A 25029-nucleotide genomic window follows, 5' to 3' on the forward strand; every position below is an offset into this window, starting at 1 on the left:
TGAGACAGAGGCCCTGTCCTATTTGTTATCACCTCTGTCTCTCTCTGAAAGACATCCCTGGGTCTTTAAGCTGGTAAGAGTCTATTTAGCTTTTTAAAAACATTTAAATACATTTCAAAGAGACAGAGAAAGAATTTATCAATTATTAGTTTTCAAAAGCAAATGCTTTAAGAAAGCGAATGAAAGATGTGGGGCTGGGAGAGGGAGTCTCTCATTTTCAGCAGGGAGAATTAAGCTTCTTATTTTAAATTTGTGTTTACCCTTACATGACACACAATCATATACACCTACACAAAAATAGTAGAAAAAATATAGTAGTAGCAGAAAGCTTGGAGCTGATGGAAATTTCATGCAGATTTTTGGAATGATGATGATGAACTCTTAGAATTCATATTTAATGATTGGAAACTAGTAAGAAAGAACATCTCTCCCCAAATGTTTCCAATATTAAAAAATTTACAAGTATCGGGGCGCCTGGGTGGCTCAGTCGGTTAAGCGTCCGACTTCGGCTCAGGTCACGATCTCATAGTCTGTGAGTTCGAGCCCTGCGTCGGGCTCTGGGCTGATGGCTCAGAGCCTGGAGCCTACTTCCGATTCTGTGTCTCCCTCTCTCTCTGCCCCTCCCCCATTCATGCTCTGTCTCTCTCTGTCTCAAAAATAAATAAAAACGTTAAAAAAATTTAAAAAAAAATTTACAAGTATCTATACCACAGATTTCTAAGTGTCATAGCCATTGTTTTTGTCTTTAAATATATGTGGGTGACTATACTATGCACCCTCAGTATCTGCATTTTAGCTGGGCACAGTCGACTTTACACACCACACCTGCTATTCGCCCTGCCCAATGTGTCTTCCTCCTACTCTGGTCCCCTTCTAGCTCTGACTGTATGTTTCTCTGCTAATCAGACTGTCTCTTACCCTTCTGCACTAGGCTTTGCAAAGATAAAGCCACTACAACTCTAATCCACTTAATTTTTTCATGCTTAGAAGTGGCAGTGGTACTGAATGGCTAAAAGAAATGAACCTAACTTCAAAAGACTTTTCTGCTCTAATGTGGTTATATAATGCAGGCTGACTTTATACGCATTAGGGGTTACGCATACTAACAGTCATATGACCTTTTTTTAAATGGCCTTCACTTCCTACACATTATGAACTATTTCCAGAATCAGATTGTTTAGGAGAAAAACTCCTCTGTTTGCAATGCGTGAGGTGGCATGGTGTTGGGTTTGCTTTGTATATATGCAAGGGAAGCACCAACACTATCACTATTATCATGATCCTGAAATTATTGCTAACATTGCTATTCATATCATGGCTATTACAGCTATGGAAGTGAATGCCCCTCCCAAGACTGAATGAACATAATAGTTTGTAAATATCTTCACGATGACAATAATAATTGTGTTTTCTTCCAATGTCCATCATATAGATGCTAAGTAAAAAAAGGCAAAAAGCCTCAAGATTTCAGTGTTTGTTCTATGTCATAATTAGGTGAGGAAAAGATCCCATCAAAAGTAAGGGCAGACAATTTCCAAGTATACAATCTGTTAGATATTTTTAGTTTCCTTAGACTTATGGGAGATTAATCACTGCATCATATCACCATCGAAGCTCTTGCCGTGTGACACCTGGTATCATTCTCAGCCCGTGGTTCAAAAACACAACTGTTGCCAGGTGCAGAATTTTCTTCAAGTAAAACAGAGTTCATTTATGACCTCATTATGTAGTTTTTGTTATTCCTGTTACATATTCTACTATATAGACTTTTTATTCCTTCTAACCCTTGCTTATTTTTGTAGATTTATCCTGGCTCTATAGAATTAATGCAGGTGATAGAAGATTTTATACACATTGTTGGAATGGGGATGATGGACTTTCAGAATTCATACTTAATGACTGGAAATGTAGGTAAGAAATAAGATTGTTTCTCAAAATCTTACTGAAATAAAAAAAAAATTGCAAGTATCTGAGCCATACATTTCTAAGTGTAATATCCATTGCTCATATCTTCAGGTATATGTAAGTAATGTGTTATGGATACTTGGTGTATGATTTTTAGATAGACCCAACTGCATATACATTATACACAGACAGACACACATTTGCATGGGTTCATATATAGCGTTTACCTTGTGTTTATCTGTACATGTATACATAAAGGAGATTATGTGTCCTTTTCTTCCATTTGCCAAATATTCATTGCTATCCAACCTAATGTTGAAAATACATAATACATATTGTGTGTTTTGTTAAAAAAGTGAGTCTTCCTAATCTTCATACGTTGTTGATGAGGATGCCAGGTTACTTTTTAGCTAGCTTTCCCAATGAAGTAGTGAATCATCATGGGTTGTGGAATACCTGTAAGGATCAAGGTCATGGTGCTGTTGGTGCTGCTGCAGTTTTCCTGAGTAACTTCTAGGACACAGTGGATCTCTCAGGTCCCTCTGTAGTGGATTCTGTGATGCCAGAGAAGTGAAGACATATTTCTTCCTTTAATTGCTTTTAAATTGTCTCTAATAGGGAAGAATTACACAGAGAAGCAAAACCTGCACACACTTTCATAGTGTAACAATTACTTTGAGCCAACAGCAGTTATGTTAACCAAATGGCAGATTACTCTCTATAGTGAAAAAACAAAAAAACGGCAAGAGCAAAAAAACAGTATTCTTAAATATTGTACACATTGAGTTGATATAGATTTACAGTTTTCTCATTTCTTTAAAGCTTCCTTTCATAATATTGCTGTGATTCAGACTTTCTGTCATTTGTCATGCTTTAGTAGTCTTCACATAAAGACCACTGAGATGTAGATAATTATGTGTTTAAATAAACATATCTTACCTCAGATTCTTATTCATGGTATATTTAATTTTTAGTTTCTGGATCAGGAAGATACCTAACTTGGTAGAGGGATTAACTAGAGGAGTACAACTAGTACAGGTCACACAAACACACACATGTATATAAGATATATGTATCATTCATATATATATATATGAATTAGGATTTTGCTGGTTTACTTTACACTTGATTTCTTCTGAAGGTACTTTAGCCCTATAGGGACTTGTATGATCCTAAGATATTTTCCATCAGGATAACCTCAAATTGTAGTGGATAATAGCTAATTACTGGTAATATTATTTAGTTGAGGAAGGCCTATGCAATTCCTTAAAGGAGCCACTTCCATGCCAATATACCATCTTCATGCAGTGTAAGGCCTTACGGTTAGATTATGTCTTAATACGCTTTCTGAGTCAGTTTGAGGGCCCAGATTTATCATCTGAGTAGGGGTTTAGCAGCTTGTGCTGGCTCAGAAATGGAGTGAACTGTCCCTTGCTCTAAGCAATGAGTGATGAGAAGAAAAAGGGACCAAAAATAGTATGTTTGTTGTAGGATAAATTCAGAAATCGGAAAAAGTCCAAATTAAACGTCTATTCCAAAAGCAGCTGAACAAAGAGAGGAAAGATCAACCCTGTAGGAAAAGGGATAGTGTATCAGGCTCTGGGTTTTTGGGCACATAGAAGGAAGAACTTGAGAGATTCTGGAGATGCTGGTCATTCAAGGTGGAGCCATTCTCCAAAGAGATTCCTGACTTCTGTGGCAAGGGGGACCCGTGAAGTCTGCTCTGGCAAATTAGCCCATTCCCAAAGTCATTTACAAGAAAAACTAAGGGGAAAACACACGGAGGTATTGTTTCTTAATTCTTTTTTTGTAAATGTTAACATCTAATTCTTAAAGGCATTGCTAGTTAAAAGTATCAGATTGAAACATGGCATTTGTTCAGTTTGGAAAAACCTATAATAGAAGCAATGCCAATCTCAGAGTCTAGTAAACTTAAATTCAGAGTTAAAGGACACTGAATAACAGAATGAAATTCTTTATAGTACTAGTATAATTGACTATGGAAATTCAATGATTTATGAACACTTATTACTCTTTTAAAAAAATTTTTTAATGTTTATCCATCTTTGAGAGAGAGGGAGAGACAGAGCATGAGCAGGGGAGGGGCGGAGAGAGGGAGACACAGAATTCAAAGCAGGCTCTAGGCTCTGAACTGTCAGCACAGAGCCCGACACGGGACTCAAACTCAGGAACCACTAGATCATGACCCTCAGGTCATGACCCGAAGCCAGATGCTCAGCCAACTGAGCCACCTAGGCGCCCCTAACATTTATTGCTCTTTACCTGTCTTTTGACTTACCAAAATCACATATTTGAAAACTTTGTGTATTATTTTTTGCATTAAGATTCTGTTATATAGGTTTGGCTACTTCCTTTACCATCACTAAACTTTAAGAAGTGTCTTAAGCATAGTAACCCAAAGCAATTAAGTACTGCAAATAAAGCCAGTATTGTCTTATACTGTCTTTAATCTTGTATAAGAACAGTATGATTTGGCCTTCTGGTCATTCATGTGGAATTAGTTATATTTTTTTAAAAAGGTTATATTCTGTATAACATTATTATACTAGCTAAAAGAGATTTTATTTATTATTGATTTCCTCCCAATACTAGCCCAGAGACTGTCTTATTGTAGTTTGATGACTAGAAGGTTATTCTCAATAATATTTTGGAATTTTTCCAAAGTGTATGCATATATTAGTCAGGTTCTCCAGAAAAACAGAGCCCCTAAGATATAAATAGGTATACAGAAAGAGATTTATTTTGGGGATATTGGCTTATACAATTATGGAGGCTGAGAAGACCCACCACCTGTTGTCTGAAAGCTGGAGGCCAGGAAAGCTGATTAGGTAGTTCCAGTCCAAACCTGAAAGTCCAAGAACCAGGAGCACCAATGTGCCAGGGCAGGAGAAGATGGATGCCTCTCCTCAAGCAAAGAGCATTCATCCTTTGCCTTTTTTGTTCTATTCAGCTCTCAGTGGATCACATGATGCCTGCCTGCATTGGTGAGGCAGATCTTCTTTACTCAGTCTACTGATTCAAATGCTAATCTCTTCCAGTAATACCCTCATAGATACACCCTGAAATAATGTTCTGCCAGTTATCTGGGCATCCGTTAGCCCAGTCATATTAATACATAAAATGAACCATCATAATCCACAAGTATCAAATTGGATAATATAGATAATAGTTACTTATTCTACATGTTCTTCATGTTATCCAATTTGATGCTAATATATATAAAATATGATGACACTGTTCTGTCTGACATATCCAATGATTTGGAGAAGGACACACATAGAGAATAATTTACAGTAGCAAAGTGTGAAATGTATGAGTTGTCATTCATTTGTCTTACATCCTAAGTCCAAATATTAATTACCCAACATGGAGCTCATTATACTGAGCATACACACACGTACACACACATTCAATGCACATACATGCTCTTGTGTGTGCACATATAAACGCACATGTACCCACAGCTTGTGAGTAATAAATAGAGAATAGGTAACTAAGAAAGGTTGCTTATTCCTTAGGGTCATTTTCTTCAGGGTATGTGGGATTAGGACTACTTAAAGAACCATAAGAGATCATCATATCTTTTAAAGAGATTAATTTTTTTTCCATAAAGCCCACATACATAGCCACCTCACTTTTCTGGGATATAGATACGTTCCTGAGAGAGACAGAGTTGAAAAGCCAAAAATAAATATCATAAAGACCATACAGTGTAATAAGAGTGTCTCAGAACCTTGCTGATAGCCTATTGTATTTAAACTTTGAACATAGTTTCAGAATTCTGTTTTCTGGTTCCCAGGTTAGGTAAAATGAGTTGGAAGCAGAGACAGTGCTATTAGAGGCACATACGTAGTAAATATAAAAGCTGAAAGGCTGAAATAGTAAAGACAAAGCTGTACTGAAAGAATATAGCAGAGTATGGAACCTGTCATATAGGAACAAACTCTTTCCTCACCTTTGAGAACATTAGTTTGAAAACTTAGTGTAATAATTTAAGTCTAGAATCATGGCCTTTATTCATCAAGATAAAAGTGCCTATAATCTGGTTAAGATAGAAAATGGGTGACATTTCTTGGAAAGATTTTCTTCAAAATTAGTTCTAATGAAAAATTTTGAAGTTTCTTTTTCCTGAAAAATGTCCCTATCTATATCAGTTGTTGATAAATGAAATGCTATTATATGGTAAAAATCCATGAACATTTTGGTATAAATGCATGCATGTTTATTTTTGGAGGGAGCAGGTCCATAGCTTTGATCAGTTTATCAAAAGACTTATCATCTTAAAAGTTTAATACAAAGCTTGAAAAATATATTCTATGAACAAAGATGTTAAACAAGCTAATATACTTATAAAATAATTGAGCTTAAATAGAATATTTATTTGTCATATTCACATATGAATGTGACATTCAAAATAGACATGATAATTATAGTAAGTGAAAGTTAATGAACACTTACTAGTAGCTTATATAATTATATAATGAATATATGAATGAATAAATATGAAAAATCGATATGGTGCACAGATATTCCAATTAGCAATAGGTCTTTTGTTGCAAAACTGTATTCTAAATGGTCTAAATATGCTGTATAGGTATAGGTTTTTGTTTCACTAAAAGACAAGTTGTCTACGTATTTTTAAAAATATGATTGTTGTCAATTAGATCAGAGGGCCTATATCTTAATATTATCCAATAGGAGTTAAAGTTAGTTTTCTTCAACAAAAATATTCTTTGAAGAGTTGTTTAAACATACTTTTTGTTTTTCCTCTGTAAATATTTTCTCTTCAATCCCTTGCAGCTCAGTGTTTCCCTTATCACTTCCCTGAAACTCCTTTTCAGAAAAGCTTTCTGGAAACTCCCAATCGCCAAATTAAATCTCCTCCCATATTTCAACCTTCATCTCCTCCGTGCCTTGCTAACCACTCTTTCTTGAAACTGTTCATTCTTTTACCATTTTTATGTTTGTTACAGCATAAAATAGAATCAAAGGGTAGCAATCAGACTCATGATTCAGAAATATTTAGATTTTTTGGAGGCAGTAACATAAAACAAAGAAGGTGAAGCACTGAAAGGGGGGGGGGAAAGTACATAATTTGAGGGCTAGCTGTTTGCTGTTCCAAAGGCAGAATAGAATGTGTGAGATATGGGGTGCCTGGGTGGCTCAGTAGGTTAGAATCTGACTCTTGATTTCAGTTCAGTTCATGATCTCACATAATTAGAGCCATGGGGCATGTGCATGGATTTCCATCGTTCTGAAAACTTGTCTAAACCTTTAGCAAAGTATTTTATAGGTTTATTATTATTATTATTATTATTATTATTATTATCATTATGCTTTTAGCCATCAATTTTCCACAATAACTTCAGGTAGCATTTATATTTACTTTATGTATTGGTAAGAATAAACTATTCTTTAGAAGCTAATTGTTTTAGTTTTGGACTTAGAACTTGAACTGTATAGGGGCACCTGGGGTGGCTCAGTTGGTTAAGCATCCGACTTCAGCTCAGGTCATGATCTTGCAGTTCACGAGTTCAAGCAGCTCGTAGGGCTCTGTGCTGACAGCTCAGAGCCTGGAGCCTGCTTTGGATTCTGTGTCTCTGTCTCTCTCTGCCTCTTGCCTGCTCATTCTCTCTCTCTCTCTCTCTCTCTCTCTCTCTCTCTCTCTCTCTCTCAAAAATAAATAAGCATTTAGAAAAATTAAAAAAGAAAGAACTTGAATTGTACTCATCAAATTGAATTCAAGGAAGGTCAGTGATGTGTTACATAGTGCTAGCCCACTGATTCTATTCGTTAAAATCAAAAGAAAATTACCTCTTAGTATAAGCAAAACCTTTCCTGTTTATAAATTACTAATATTCTGGCCTACAAAGGGATTGCAGCCTCATTGTGGACATAAAAGAATTACATAAATAAATAAAATACACTTTGGTATGCGTCATACAAAACAAATGCACAGAGATCCCTTATAAGAGATGCTGTTCTCTTTTAAGGATCTAGAAAACTCAGAGAAGGAAGCATTTAGTGTAGATTTTGAAGAATGACTGGATTGTTGAGAGTTCAACATGAAAAGAGTGAGTGGCAAGGAGATGCTTCCATTCCAGAACAGTCTTTTAGCAAAAATAGTATAGAGTTGTCAGATTTGAGATTGTACTTAGCAGATAAGTGGTTTATGTTGATAAAAACACATATGCATAGAAGTAAAGAAAAATGAAATAAAATTGGAGAAGCATGTGGAGACATGGTGTAGGATAGTTCTAAATTCTAAAGACAACAGGGAGCTAACCAAAGCTTGAACTGATGAGAACTGTGCTTGGTAAGACATTATGTTAGAGCAGAAATAGGATTATTTTTTGACTGAGAAAAACTTTAAACATGAAAATTGGAATGCCTTTTACAATCCATGCAAGACATAATGAAGACTTGAGTTAGTAGTAGTGAGAATAGAAACCAAATCATGGTTATGAATTGAGACTCTGAGGTACAAATGATAATATTTCATACCTTAAGGTCTCAGAAAGAAAGGAGTAATTGAGATTATATTTATCCAACAGATATTTGAGTGTCTTTCACATATTAATGTATAGATGCAGGTGTAACCCTCAAGTGAAAAAATGAAATGTGGCCTTGGGCTTTAGTAGAGAAGTCAAATTTATGGTATGCATGTGAAAATAAACTGCATAAAAGTAACAGCTGAAGCCATAAAACTTTCTTTCAACTATCAAGACAGTAGTAAGAAAGGAAAGATATAAGGTGATGCCTTTATTAAAAACAAAAAACTTATAACTACATGTGTTTCCATGTAGTTACATGTGGATACTGAAAAATTTATTACGAGATATCAATTATGTACACCTGAAGCTACTACAATGTTTTATGTCAATTATATATCAATTAAAGTTCCCTGTATATGGCTATGGAGTGCCCCCTAGGATAAATTATTACCTGAAAAAACAAGTATTTACAGTAGTAAACCAGATTAAGAAATATATTTTGTGTTCAAATAAAATTTAGATGTTATACTAGAAGGTTGATGTAAGTTATAGAACAAAAATAAATGCTGAGGGGAAAAAAACATAATCATAGCAGGTGTCAGAGTAAGAATAGTCAGAGGTAGTAGGTACAAAGAGTCCCAGATGGGGCAGAATAAAATCAGTGACCTGTAATTAGTAGAAGAGAGAATATTTCAAAATGAACTCCAGTTAGTATCAATTGCTAATCAAGATCAGAGTATTAAGGATTAAGAAAAAGCTCATGTGATCGCTGATGATATAACTTAAAAGTTTTCCAGGTAAAGTGCAGACACAATGAACAGGCTCTAAATTTCTGAACTCTTTAGCTGCTTTCAATGGATTACAACCTTGGCATTTTGATACAATTATCTCCAAGGATTTACTTGGCATAGATGAATGTTGAGACACCCACTAACTACTGTCTCACAACTGTTCCTTAGGAACTATTCAAAGTTGACAGTATTAGATAAAAAGGGAGTATTTTTAGGCTAATAATATTTCAGAATAAAGAATGTTCTAATTATTAGCTGTAAGGAATTTCAAAAGTTGCCCCTATATACAAACCCTAAGAGATATGAGTCTGGAGAGTATAGTTTCAGTTCTTTCCCAGTAATCCAGTAAGGCCAGTGTCTTGAAAACATTAAAGTTAAGACATTTTTCTTTGCCAAGCTAAATATCACTGTCTATTCTTGGTTTAGAAACATGAAATACTGGGCTTTTCAGAATGAACATTCATACTTGATATTTTCTGAAATTGAATCCAAATTCAATCTGAAGAGTGGCATAATACAATTGTGACATCTCTTTTCTCTCTGCAATGCTGTCTCATCAACATCACATCTATGTTATTTCTTACACTCACTGGTAAATTTAATCATTTCTTTGGTAGAATATCTTATATTCGGTTGAAAAACCAACCTTCAATCTGACGATGAATTACAAAATAAAGTGGCTTTCCATTTCTAGCCTTATTTTTCTTGCCATTACTGCTTGGGTTTGTGGTTCATACACCTCCATTGCTTGTTTAACTTTCTTTCTTTAAAAATCAGACATTTGCAGTCAGTTGACACCCAGCCTGAGGAATACACAATTCACCATCTTTTTTTGCTTGTTATCTGTAGCACCTGATGTTGGTTCAGTCTGCTAGACTTGAGTCTGAAAGCGTCAGATTCTACCTCGCCTTCTTTCTGGCTTTTTATCGCTCTTTCTTGCTAGACACGTGAAGCAAGTAGTGTGTCTTTATGTAGATCACAAAGGAAAAACTAAAAATACGTGGCTTTTTTTTTCACCTCTTTTTGGCTTTTCTTTTTAAAATGGTACTAGCATACTGGCTCCCTTGAGAAAATAAATAGTTCAAACACTGTTTTTGAACTATGACTTGGAATGATATGCAGCACTATGTGTTCTTTAATTACTTCTCATTTAATAGAAATTATCTGAGAGTATTTCCTATGATCTGTTTATTCCAAATGGCTGGGAATGGAAGCGCTGGGGAGGTTATTGAGACAGGCCATATCAGACCCCTCTAGTATCAAGCGGGACATACTGCTTAAGGGCTCCTTTCCACCCAACTGAGAACTCTATTTTAGGTGCTTCCTAGTGTCATTATAATAGACCGCTAATGATTCACAGATTTATTTGGCTTAAGGGGTCCTAGACATCTATTCAACCAATACATGCCATGTTCTGTTCTATGTTCTGAGAATTTCTCATGGAGCAAATCGGACAACACTCTTGCTCTCATGAAACTTATGTTTCATAGCAGAGACAGATGTCAGACAAGTACCATCTAACATGCCCAGTGGTTATAAGTGATATGAAAAGAAATACAGTAATCCATTATGGTAAAGGGATAGAGCATGAAGAGAAGAGAGTCATTTTAGGCAGGATGCTCAGAGAAGACCTCTAATCAAAGTAGCGATATTTGAATATAGACCTGAATGCCTTGAGAGCATGAAACACGGTGATATGTGGGGTCAAAACATTTCAAGCAGAACAAGTACAAGGTATTCATGTATCCATGTGCCTGATATGTTAGAGGCACTAAAGGAGCTGGTGGTGGAGTGGCTGAGTGGGGTGCGGGAGAGGAAATGAAGTCAGGAAAGGAGTGGAGAGCCAGCTTGTGGAAGGCATATGAATATAGGTCTTAATGAGATGAAAAACCATTGAAAGATGTGGACAGAAACATGACCTGATCATTCTAACTATGGAGTGGAAACACACAGACAGGGGTGCCTGAGTGGCTTAGTCAGTTGAGCATCTGACTCTTGATTTCAGCTCAGGTCATGATCTCAAGGTTCATGGAATCAATCCCTGTGTTGAGTTCTGTGCTGACAGTGCAGAGCCTGCTAGGGATTCTCTCCCTTCCTCTCTCTCTCTCTCTCTCTGTCCCTCCTCTCTCTCTCTCTCTCTCAAAATAATAATAATAATAATAATAATAATAATAATAATAAAACAAACTAACAGACCATAGTAGGGTAGGACTGGATATAAAGAGGCTTTTATTGGGCATTTATTGCAGTGGGCCAGATAAGAGAGCTCAGTGGCTTAGACCGGATGCTAGTGGAAATAGTGACAAGAGATCAGATGCTGGAGGTATTTTAAAGCCTGATCTTACAGAATGTACTAATGGTTAGAAACAGGATGTGAAAGGAGGAGAGGGTTCAAGAAAATGTCTCCACTACATTTCCAAGAACTCAACTACAAAAATAAAACAGATTTATGTTTAAATCTGTATCCTATAAAGAAAAGTCAAAACCTACTCTGGCAACCATTTAAATGTCTCCAAAGTTTAGAGACATTTAAGCTTGTCTTGGTTTATTTATTTTTTCTCTTCTTATTCTTTTTAAAATTTTTATTAGGATGTAATTGACATATAACATTGTATTAACTTCAGTGTACACACTAGTGATTTGATAATTGTATATGTTATGAGATGAAAACACAATAAGTCTAGTTAATATTTATCAGCACACTTAGGTACAAATTTTTTCTTGGAACGAGAACTTTTAAGATCTACTCTTAGCAACTTTCAAATATATAATACACTATTGTTAACTATAGTCACGACACTGTTTACGTTTTATATATTCTTGTTTTTGAGTCCGACACATATCCTTGCTCCTGGAGTTTAAGAAATTTTACCCTGTGAAGCTATCAGTCTTCTGTCCTCATACTACCCCTTGAATCCCTGGACAGAAGCTAGAATGAAATTGTTCCTTAAAGTGTCTTTTTAAAGCTATAACTCAGATTGAGCTGCCAGTTATCAAATGAAATAAATTCTACTCTCCCTATCATTTTTGTGTTTCTTCTTCTCTCTATAAAGTCATGAAAGCTCAAGAATGGAAGAATGTTTAGGGGTCAACCAAGTCCAGCCATAAACTTGTCAGCTCCATTCTACATAAAGTATTGTTCAAGGTTTGTTTTTTTTCTTTTTTTTTTAGTAAAAGTGTTTTTTAATAAAAAATAAAGTATCCAGGTGAAAATGTCTCCGAAAAGCACCTTTGTCTCTACAACTTAAAAAAACGTTATTTTCAGTAGTGCTAGTACCTTGGTTACAACCCTGGACTGTGACATAGAAAATAGACATATCATGGTGTTGCACGTTATCAGTAGGCCTGTGTTCTTTTAGAACATAACTGGAGTGAATATCTTTACATAATATTTTAGGCTTATCTAATCTGTTTTATACAGCCTACTTAAGGACACAATTATTGATGTAGTCATTAAATAATGATTATTGTCCTTAAAAATCTTGAACTTAGAAAGCATTGTTAATAGCCATTATTTTTCATTTCCAGTAACCCAGATGCCCTAAACTTTCTCCCCATTATTCCTGTATTATGCCAGCTCCTAAGCCTCATTCTAACTACTGCTCTGCTGTGAATTTCTCATTTCGTGTCCAGATCTTTATCAGCTTTTGCTTCTTATCCCAGTTTAAATACAGTTGAGAAAGAATAGGGTCTACATGTTGTTACTTTAGAAAGCCTTTTTTCTTACTTTCTTACATATATATTACTTGAATATATATTCTAATTAAAATTCCCGAGTATCAGACAGTGGCTGTTATTCTAAGGAACTTTTTACAGAAGTACCATTTGAGTACAATATGTACAAAAATGTCTTTGTTTTATCTCCTTTTATTCCTCAGGCTTTCCAAAAAAAATATTTGGTAAGGTATCCCTTGCATTAATTATATAGCACTTCCCAAATTAATGCTTTCACAAATATTCATGGTACTATTTACTCCTAACAACCTTGCTGCCACAATGCTAAGGGCACCCACACAATTTTTCCTACATCAGTGCTTTCCATTCAGAGTCAGTGCATTTTTATCCCTTTGCATCTTTGTAATTGAAAGTTAAAGATTCGTTTCATTATCTTGCTCAGCCAACCACACTCTAACCTACTTCTTTATATAAAGAACTTCACTGTAGTTTTGGTATGACTCTGGGGAAATCTTACTCGTGTATTCTGTATTTTTATGTCAAGGTAAAACGACTCCTGACCTTTATTATCTTTTGTAGTGATATTTTTCATATATATCTACTTTATTAGGAATTTAAAAATTGTTTTCTGGCTAATTACACATTTTTAAAGGATATATGATTATACCTTAAATGAATCTTTTATGACATTTCTAAGCCAGTGAAAAATTTTTGAACCTGTTACTCATTCAGTCTCCATTCTTTCAGTAACTGTCTAGTGAGAATGTCTAGATAAAGACCAACTCTTTGGCTCTAAGGCATATCATTTCTTTTGGATTTTATATTTACTGGGAAAATCCTCATGATCTGAGGAAAACTAATAAGGTCACATGAATTTCAGATGGAAATATACAACATAGAATGCACAGTACTTCTCAGCAGTACTAGTAGATGAATAGGAAACGGAGATGAAATATTGACTCCTCCCTACCTATGTATACCTATGAGAAAGAGTTCAAAGCCTCAAGGATGAAATACACGTAACACAGATGGTGAAGATACATACTTTTATGATAAATCTTGGTATATTATTGGCCATGGTTTGTGAAAGCTGTCCTGAATGGAGATACACAATTTCAAAATTTAAGACTTCTGGTGAGAATATAGATTGAGAATTCATGGGTTTCTCACAGGTTGACACATAAACCTAACCACAAACATTTTGGGTTTGAGTTTTCTTTAATTATTCCCTATAAAGAACATGAGTTTTTGCAAAGAAGTTGTTTGTGGATTCTGTGTCCTAGGGAAGCTATGAAGAGGAGTTTTGTGTAAAGGAATCAGTGCCTTGCCTCAGTTCAAGAGACCCAGAAAAAAACTCCAACTAGGGAAAGGCTTTTAGAGATGGAATTAACACAAGGGCCACATGGCTCCCTAGCTCCCTGAAGAATGCTGTATGTAAAACATGTTGGAATGATAAATCTTCACAGTGTGACTGCATTCTTCTGTTGGAAGTTAATTCCTTCAGAATCTGGTAGGCACTTACAGGCCAGAATAGAAACATAAAATTTAAAGCCAACTAAAATCAAACCTTGAATGTTATAATACCTCTAGTCTCCATTGCTTTATGCAATAAGGATTTGATATTGCTAAAATTAGCATACTGATGCCTTCTTTCTGGTTTTGCTATTCAACTGAATTAGGAGGATGTGGCTGCGAATTTGTGTGAGTACAAAAAACAATTCCATTTTAACTGTCACTATGGCAATAACTGCTTTTCTCTATGGCAATAGTAGTCTGCCTCTGTAACAATAACTAGTGAAGAGAAAAGAGGCACCAATTCCCTTTTAACAAGTTTTATTTTTTTTCTACTCTTATGGTTTCACTTTTTCAAAAGTCTTATTTTATTTGGTTATACCAGGAATTCTGTGCTAAATTATTCCCCTTCTCCATTGCTTCTTTTGCTAAAGAGTAAACTTATTTAAGTTCTCATCTGAATCTGACACCTGAAAAATATGACTCATGTTAAACACTGGTGACTTGATGTCAATGCTAACAGGGATCCAATTTTGTATCTAGGAAAATATACTGGCTTTGGAGCTAGATTTGGCTGCAAACCTTGACTAAACCACAACAAATGGACCTTCTGCAAGTTATTTCATCTCTGAATCCCTCAGTAGGCTCCTTTCTAAAGTGTAGATAATAATATCTTCCCTAAAGTGTTATTGTAAATATTAAACATAACATATATTTAGCACCTGGCATGTACTAGGCCCTTGATAATTGGTAGTGAACAAATACAGGGCGAAATATGGGTTCTGCACCTTACTGGGTGTGTGGGCATGTCCCTCCACCTCCAGTAGCCACAGACTGTCCCTCTAGGGAACTGCTGAAGTTCTTACCTACATTTAATACCCTGTGTTTCTGTTTGTTTTTTCTAATCTCACTAGTATTTCACAAAGCAGACCAGGATCCCAGACTTCTAGGCAGATAATATAATTAAACCTAAAAATATATTTGTGCTTTGCCTATTTTAAAATGAGTTTCTTACCCAATTGTCTTTGTAGTGTGATGATTCTAAAGACCCAAAAAACATTTCAATAGTATTTGCACTTCTCTATCTTAAGAAGCTACTCTTCTCTTCCTTGTTCTTATTAGTCATTAGTCAGATCCAGTTAACACACAGGAATCTTTTCTGCTTTACTTTTATAATTTCTTCTCCTTAACATGTAATACATCACCTGTAGTCTACAAAACTGCATCAATTATCCCTATAGATGCGTCAAATAATTCTGTAGCAGAATTATATACTCTGAATTTACAAGTGAATTATTCTCTTTGTCATTAGAATACTGGCTTCTGAACAGTAAAAACTATTTTTCTGCTTTTCTTACCTACTTAAATATTTCATATGAAGAGTTTTAACTTTAGAAATAGAACTACTTATGTGGCTAGTTCAATGTGTTTTCTTCAATATGATCTTCTGATTTGGTTTGTGGCATGTGAATTTGAGAGAGCAGGTGTGAGTGGGTGTGGTTGTGTGTGTATATTCTAAAATATTTGTCAGTGTTCAAATCTGAAATGCAGTTGTTTTAGACACTATTAAAATTTATACTCTGGGCTTAGGGGAAAAGTAGTATTGTTGTTTGTTTTGTTTTGTTTTGTTTTGCTTTGCTTTAAGTTAGATCAAAGTATGAAGATGCCTTTTAATAGAAGTTAAACTAAATTGAGTACCCAATAGTAACAAGCTTTAAAGAATATATAACTATATACAGGATAATATTCTATTTAAGGTTTAGCTAATAACTACAAAATAGAATGTTATAGTTGTAGGGACTAAATAATTCATAAGGGAATGGTTTATATTGGATAATTGGTATATATCCATATATACATTCTGAAATCAAAGCCTGATACATTGAAATAGAGCTCTAAAATGCAGTAGGAATATAGAGGGATATTAATTTAGACAAAGATGCTAAAACATTTTCTTTGCCACTACAAAATGTTTTAATAATTAACTTCAACACCCACTTGGGCTACTTTATTACTTTTTGGAATATGAACTTTCCTCTTTTTGAAGAATCTGTCTTTGTTATTTGGTAGCATTAATCATTACCTCTCTTTTTTCTAGATAGTCTCCTTTTACTTTCCCCAAACTCTTTGCCCAATTAATTAACTTTGCCTAACTCCTTCCTTTTTAAAATTTTTTTCTAAAATATAATAATATTCTTACTAATTAAGGTAACCTCTAATGTCTTTAAAATTATTCTAAAAATCCATAATATTTTGAAAATATCATAGCATATTAGAAATATGGAATATAATTATTTACTTTTTAAATTTCTTAAAAGTAAATATATTGTGTAGTATAATTTCAACCACATAGATGAAAGAAAATTGTAACTGGTATGCCTTTTTAAACTACATGTAAGTTATAGTGAAATAGAGCACTAGTTTAATCCCAGAGTGTGTATTTTTATGTGTTTGTGCATGCACGTGTATGGAGAGGAGGTGTAAATTATTGTTTAGGGATTTTTTTGTTTTGTTTGTTTGTTTGTTGGTTTTAAGATCCAAAGACCAAAAATGTTTTCTGAACTTACAGGAAAGAAATGATGTTTACAAATATAGAGCTCATGTAAGACCTTTTTTCCACCAGTCATTCTTTAGTTTGTTTAGTTTAGATTGTGAACTCATGAATCTTTACTATCATGCCATTAGGACTAAAGAACATTTTTGCAACATAATGATCCAAAACTAGTCTGCAAAATGGGATTGACTGTACTTAGTTCAGAGTGTGTCAAGGGGCCAAGTGAGGTAACACACTATTGCTGGCACTTCACTGCTCAGTAGATGGTCTCTTGTTACTGCTATTTGTTCCTCCTTTTTCTTCAAAAAATTAAATTTGGTTAGGCACACATGTCTAACCTGAGTTCTTATTTTGAAAAAGGCATAAGGCTCATGGTTTCCTTTTGGTAAGATGAAGTGGCCAAAATTCTACAAACAACTTGAAATCACCTCTTTGTTCTTATATTATTTTAGAGTCATGTGCTAAACCTTGCCCAGTACCCCCTCCCCAGTTAAAAATAGTCTTTTGTTCTTCATTTCTTCTTTCATTATATCAAATCAATAGTTATTAAGTGCCTGCCAAATACCGGTTATCCTCTGGGCACAAAAAGATGAGCCAAATATATCTGGTCTTTGTCCTTATGGAGGTTACATTCTAGTAGGGAAGATATTAAGTTTTTTTTTTAATTGTATTTTTTAAAATTTATATCCAAATTAGTTAGCATATAGTGCAACAATGATTTCAGGAGTGGACTCCTTAGTGCCGCTTACCCATTTAGCCTATCCCCCCTCCCACAGCCCCTCCAGTAACCCTCTGTTTGTTCTCCATATTTATGAGTCTCTTCTGTTTTGTCCCCCTCCCTGTTTTTATATTATTTTTGTTTCCCTTCCCTTATGTTCATCTATTTGGTCTCTTAAAGTCCTCATATGAGTGAAGTCAGAGATATTAGGTTTTTAAATATAAAACTTATTAGATAAATGGGGCATCTGGATGGCTCAGTCAGTTAAGCATCTGACTCTTCATTCAGCTCAGGTCATGATCTCATGGTTCAGGAGTTTGAGCCCCTCATCAGGCTCTGTCTGGCAGTGCAGAGCCTGCTTGAGATTCTCTCTCCCTCTTTCTCTGTCCCTCCCTGCTCTCTCTGTCTCTCAAAATAAATAAATAAGTTTATTTTTTTTAATCTTATTAGATGAATGAAGATATAATTTACATTATTATATAAGGAAAAATGGAAAAGAAAAACTTTTAAAACCAAAATGCATATAGATAAATAAATAAATTCATAGATGTATTTAAGTTGTGGTAAATGATATGAATAGAGACTAACCAAGATTTCCAACTTAGATATGGGGGTAGTAGTTGCTCAGTGCTAGAAAGTTCTTTTTGGCATTCAGCCAAGACTTGATGTTGAATAACAATTAACCAAGGGAGGGGTTGGTATGAAATGAAAGAATGCAACTGTGATTGGAGAGTAGTTGTAAATGGGACAAGTCATGCAATAACATTGAAGAGAAAGTCAAATACCAGGTCATGGAGACCCTGGAGAGATTTTGTATTTTATACAAGTGTAATGGGAACTCCCTGGGGAGTAAAATGATTCAACTCTGCTTCAGAAATACTCTCACTGCAGTGTGTAAAGTGGCACAAGAATGAGCAGTGAATATAGTGACTTTTTTTAATTTAAAGACTTGATGGATTATTGTGTAGCAGTCAAAGTAAAGATAGTTGAGATAAAAAGACAACTTTAAGATGTGTTTTGGAAGAGAAACAGCAAGCACAATGATGAAGGAGATTCTGGGGATGAAAATATGAACATGTCAAGGATAACTTCCCATTTTCTATCTTGGGGAAAGGGTGGGATGGAGGTCCCCTTTATAGATATGGGGAAGACTACATACTGAAAGCATATTTATATGCTGGCTGAGTAGAAATCAAGAGTTAAGCTTCAGATATGCTACATTTAAGATTCCTGAAGACAGTGAATTGAGTAGTTCAGTAGACAGGTTTGGAGTTCAGAGGAAACATTCTTATTACCCATTTGGCTCATATTTAAGATATTTATGTGAAATAAATGTCTTATTATAATCTCTTGTAATCTCTTGTCTCCCTTGTAATCTCTTTCTGTGTCAGGATTTTGTCTTTTCTTAATTTTGGATCTTCCACCATATTTTACCCAAGGCAGAGAATGGTTGAGATAAAGGATAAAAGGGAATTGGCATATATTGTGTCTTACTATGTACAGGGAATGAACCAACTGCCTTCAACTAATCCTCATGAAAGGCTACTGATTTTTACAGATGGTCAAACTGAAGAGCAATTAAATATCATGCCAAAGATCACAAAGTAATTGGAAAACTAGATCTTTTTTTTTTTGTCTCCAGGGCACAAAAGTGATCACATTGTACCCTATTTCCTTGTATTGAGTCTTTGGTAGACCTTATTCATTAAAAATAAAATTAAATTCATTAAAAATAAAAAAAAATATGTGAGGACTTGTGTCAGACCTACTGTATGTTAGGATCCTATGATACAATGATAAATAGAGAAAATACCTTTTCTTTTTGAGCTTATAATCTAATATAAAAAAACAGACAATAAACAAGTCTACATGATCTAGACAATTTTTAACTGTGAGCAGGGCCATACAGAAAATAAACAGGATGATATAATAGCAATGGCAGGGAAGGGGTGGTGGTGAATTTCTTTAGCTAGGGCAGTTAAAACAGACCAAGTTAGCAGAGACTCAAGGATAAGAATAGAAAATAATGTTCTCGTTAGAAAGGAAAAGCCCTGTGGTGGAAAAGAAAAGACCTGTACCACTTGATCTGGGTCAGTAAACAAGCAGCCATGTATAATGTGACTGCAGAGAGAGAAGCCAACCCATGCAGGGCCTTGTAGGCCATTGTATAAGATTTAGATTTTATTCCAAGAACACTGGCAAGCCATTGAATTATTTCAAGGAAGGGAACAACATGATCTGATTTATATTTTTTAAAAGATAACTCTGGTTTCTGAGAGAATAAATTCAGGGAAAAAGAATAGAACCAAGAAGGCCAGTTAGGCAACTCTTGAATTCATTTGGGTTAGAGATTCTGGTGGTTTCTAGAGGGTATTGGAATGAAGATGGAGGGAAGGGTAGGGTTTTAAGACATGTTCTAGCTCTAGAAATAATACTGAGAGCATGTGTTAATGGATGTCATAGGAGGCAAAGGAAAACCATAAGTAAAGATGACCTTTAGGTTTTTGGTTTAAACATTTGAATAAATGGTGGCACCTTCTATTAAGGTGAGTGACACTGGGGAAGACAGTGGTTTGGTGGTAGGAAATCAAAATTGGGCAAGAGTTCTGCCCAATAAACATTTGTTGAATTAAAAAAAAATACAATACTGATCACAGAAGACAATTAAACATGATTAAACATCATGTTTTCTTGCATGACCATTCATTTATGAATTGTGTATGGCTGCTTTCATATAATACCAGCAGAATTGGGTAATTGCCTAATGGCCCACAAATCTGAAAAAATTACTGTTGAGCCTTTTATAGAAAAAGTTTACCAATCTCTACAATAGATCATGTCCTGAAACTAATCTTAGAGTATTGTTTCCATTTTTTTTTTAAAACCAAACCAATGGCAGAGAGAGGGGGAGAGAGAGAATCCCCAGAAGGCTCCATGCTCTATGCTGAGCCTGATGAGGGGCTTGATATCTCAACCAGAAGATCATGACTTGAGCAGGAATCAATAATAGGGCGCTTAACTGACTGAGCCACCCAGGCACCCCATAATTTTTTATGTCTTTCTATGTTTATTTCTCTTTACCCCCTAAAGTGAGCCTTTCCTAAACTACATTTCTCAGCTTTTTTTCCTGTTATCTTCTTAATATCTGCATAACTCACCATTTCACTTCTTGTGGATGTTGGCAAAAATGCCAGTTTACCAAAGAAGCTTTCCTTATTTAGTAAACCTTCTCAACCTCACTCATTATCTATCATATCATTTATCATTACTGACATTCTGGCTAGTTATATTTGTTCCTTGTCTTTCTCCACCCTCCCCCCACACCAATCCCAGATATCATGCCAGTCCCATGAGGGCAAAGACTTTGACTTTTTTGTTCACGGGTTTATTTTCAGTGCCCATAACTGTGCCTGGCATGTAATAGGTGCTCAATTAATATTTGCTGAATAAATGAATCTGCTCATTATATTCTCTCTTTAGGAGGACTTATCCATGTCCACATTGTCAATTATAATTTCTAATTAGAAGGCATCTAATTATATCTTCAAATTCTAAATTTGATCATGCTCTAGATCCCTTAGCCTACAATATCTTATTTTGCTTTTTCTCCTATTTCTCTGCCTAAACCTTTCTGTCCTATTAGAAATGTTATTATATCTCTAGGACATAATAAGTTTCCTTGCTTCATGCCTTTAAAGCCTCACGTCACTCCTCCTACCCAGATGCTACTGTTCTGATATGTATGAAACATTACACACCTTTTTCAGGCTCTAGATTCGCAGAGCATGGGCAGTTTCCTCTTCCTTTTGCCATACTTAACTGTCAAACCACAGCCCAGACCGTACCTCTTCAACGAAGCTTTCTTTAGCCACGCGTGTTCCATCTCATCCTTTATTTCTTTTATGCCACCTCTCTCAATCTAGCATCATCTGAATTGTTTGTTCCCTTACTAATTGCATGTATTCCCCACTGTGAGCTCTTTAAAAGCAAAGACTTTGTGTCTCCTGTTCACTTGCTAAATACTCAGTATCAAAATAGTGCTTAGAATATTCTCAGGGCTCAATAGAGATTTGTTGGGTGAATGAATTTCCAGAATGAATTTCTCGGTCTACAATGATCTCTTTTCCCTTTTCACCTCCTGGCACTGTCTGTTGCTATTACTTTTCTGGGAATGGATAAGTCACTATCTTGGGACGTCCTTGAATTGTTGGCTTTAGTTGTTTGCTGCCTGCATTGGTGCCTAATTCCTAGTAGGTCCTTGGCTTAATTCTTCACTAGTAATACTGAAAGTCCCTTAAATATCAAAACTTTCTTTCTTATTATACACACACATGCATATGTGTGTATATAAAGAGAAAGAAGTTAATAATGTTGCATGTACAAAATCTCTCTCTCTCTCTCTCTCTCTCTCTCTCTTTGTCTCAATACTGAGTTGATTATCATCTGATGATCCTTCTTCTGAAGGAATTCTGTTCTTAATTTAACTGGTTGGGAGAAGAGGGAAAACTGCTTTCCTAAAAAATTTTCTATATTGATTTGTTTTTACTATTCAGGTATACATACAAGAATGATTAACCATATCACATTTTATTTTTCATTCGTGTTAGGAGTAAAATCATGAACTACTTGTGTAGAGAAGATGAACATTTTTTTTAAATGACTGTTTCTGTAAGACTGTAAAACACTCATTCATACTCTTTTTGAAAACTAAAAGAAAAATGGTGGAATCAACTCAAATATCCCCACTATATTCAGTGTAGTACTGAAAGAAAAGGTGGGAAGAACATGTAATAGATAACAGAATAAGTACAGAAACTCATGTGTTTTTTAGAATGTGTTTCTCTTTAAAGGTAAATTGTAATATTTAAAAATAGCTCTTCAGCATATGTCCAGAACAGATGTAGGCATACTTTTTCCACAAAGGGCCAAACAGTAAATATTTTAGGATTGTGGACGATACAGTGTTCAGTGCAGCTATTCAACCCTGCCATTGTTGCATGGAAGCAACCCTGGACTGTAAGTACATGAATGGCTATGGCTGTATTCCAAGACTTCATTTGTGGACACTGAAATTTGAATTTCATATAATTTTCACATGCCAAGAAATATTATTATTCTTTTGAATTTTTTCAATTATTTAAAAATGTGAAAACCATTTTTAGCTTGCAAACCATGCAAAAAATAGCTAATAGGACAGATTTGGCCTGTGGGCTATAATTTGCCAATTCCTGGTTGAGACGATTTAGCTTTAATGAGAGTCACATGTAGGCTATGGATGTACCATGTGCATAGGCATGATTACATGTTGGGGAGGTAGGGGTGACCTGAGAGCAAGCCACGGGAGTCCTCCATGGAGAGCACTAAAATCTGGCAAAAGTACTGTAAGCAGGAATAAGAATGTGCCCTGCTGTGCAGAGTCTCCCAGGCTTGGATACAAAGCAGCCAATGGATAAAAAGCAGAGTCTGAAGCTAATGATTCACAAGTAATTTACAAGTTTTTTTTAATTTTGATGCTGGAAAGGAATATGCAAAATGGTTAAGTATTTAAAGTTTCATTATACATAGTAAGTCATTAAAAAGTAACAAGTTGAAAACAGTGTGCTCAATATGCCATATAGGTCCTTTTTTGACTGCCTGTCTAGTTTGTCTACTTTTAAAAAAAAATCAGAGGATCCTACTTTTTCTCTTAAAAAGAAAAATCTGTAAATTCCTAAAGAGAAGAGTATTTCTCATCTAAATCTCTGTGTGCTGGTCCTGGGACTTGGGGATGCTTCACTCTAGTGGTGATGGTGGGATAGAACTGATAGGTGCTGTCAGAGCACTGGGTCCTTTCAGATGCCCCTGCCTAGTGGTTCCATTTCCTGGGAAGTCATGGCTGCACGCTACTTTCTAACAAACCTGTTCTTTCTCTTGGGCTCTCAGCATTCCAATCTTGGCATTTTGGGAAAAGAGACAGAGTAAATGGGGGAGACGGGGTAATGAGAAAAACAACCAAAACTGGCCGTGTGATTGTCTGTTTCCTGTAAACCACTCACAGGAATGTGATTTTTCATGGAGATGTTAGAACGTAAAGATATGCTGGACAAATTAAAGTACGTGTCTGTTTGCCCTTTTGATAATCACCATTCTTCAGTAGTATCTAATTTTGATCTCTTGCTGGACAAGTGAGAATAGCTTCATTTCCTCTCATTGAATTATTATGTCTGTCTTTTATATTTAGTGCAAAAATATTACAGTAAGACAAAGTAAATTTGCTGCTGATTTGTTAGGTAAGATCAAACTGCACCACACAGTGCAAAATCATATATTTCTGAGTAGGCAAACTGAGAATTGAATCACAATGTTACCACTTTAACAGAGTCTACTTCCTCATTTGTAAATGAATGTAGGGATAATAACAATGAGGATACTGATAATAATGACACCTCCTAGGGTTGCTTTAAATATTAAATAAGGGTTGTTTTAACTATTAAATAAGATATCACGTGTAAAGCACTTGCCTAAGTGCTGTGCTAAGAACAGTGCCTAGCACAGAGAAGATATTTGATACATACTTGTTGAATAGATTAAGGAATGTCTAACAAATGCCAAGGTCATGGCAACTATTCAATAAATGTCAGCTGTCCTTCCTTTCCCTCCCAAATGCCCTCAGTATTTTATAAAGCACTCAGCATTTCTATATAAATATAAAAACCATGACTTTTTAAGCTGCTAAATGCCAACAGATAACACTACATGTAGGCTTTGCTCAGCCCCTCTGTGCTTGCATTAGGTACACAAACAAAACTAATTGCTGCTTTCTAACACACTGATGCAGTGCATACTTCCTTCCCTGCCATATTTTTCGTATGGGATATCAAAACTGTGGAGTGACTATCTAGTAATATTGAGTGATGTTTTCCACAAGCAAATCCATTTTTATAACTAGCCAATTTCCTCATATTGATGAGTCAAGACCCAATTTGTAAGTTGTTCCCTCTGAATCAACATGAAAAATGATGCAAACTTTAAATATTTTGGAAACGTCAATATCCCTTTTAAGGCATCTCTTAAACTTCTTTTTCTGTATCCATCTACACTTTTGCTTATGATAGGTTCCCTTGTTTGGGAGTTTCCGCTACTCATTTATACGATGTGAATTGCTGCACTAAGTTAGGTCACTGCATAAGGGTAGTGCTTTTGAAGTTCTCTTTGCAGACTGTGGCCTTGGCTGCAATGGCAATACTGAATCTGTCACCTAGGATGCAGTAGGTTTCTTTTCCAACTGAGATTTTTAACCTGGCTGACTTTGTGTGGCCAAATAACCAGAGAACCCAACCTCTTCCCTCTGGAAGATTCTATTGGAAAAGGAAAGGGAGA

General features: G+C 35.3%; 1 protein-coding gene across 5 annotated transcripts in view; it reads left to right on the forward strand.

Annotated features, from left to right (window-relative positions):
• The window catches only part of ADGRB3 (adhesion G protein-coupled receptor B3), a 729921-nt gene that overhangs the window by 382281 nt on the left and 322611 nt on the right, over positions 1–25029 (forward strand). For all 5 annotated transcript variants that reach the window (XM_058734363.1, XM_058734362.1, XM_058734364.1 and 2 more), the window contains one exon: positions 1803–1911. In XM_058734363.1, the coding sequence (XP_058590346.1) occupies positions 1803–1911 (109 nt within the window). The remainder of the gene's footprint in view (positions 1–1802; positions 1912–25029) is intronic.

Source organism: Neofelis nebulosa, chromosome 6 (assembly GCF_028018385.1).
Source record: "Neofelis nebulosa isolate mNeoNeb1 chromosome 6, mNeoNeb1.pri, whole genome shotgun sequence".
Taxonomy (NCBI): domain Eukaryota; kingdom Metazoa; phylum Chordata; class Mammalia; order Carnivora; family Felidae; genus Neofelis; species Neofelis nebulosa.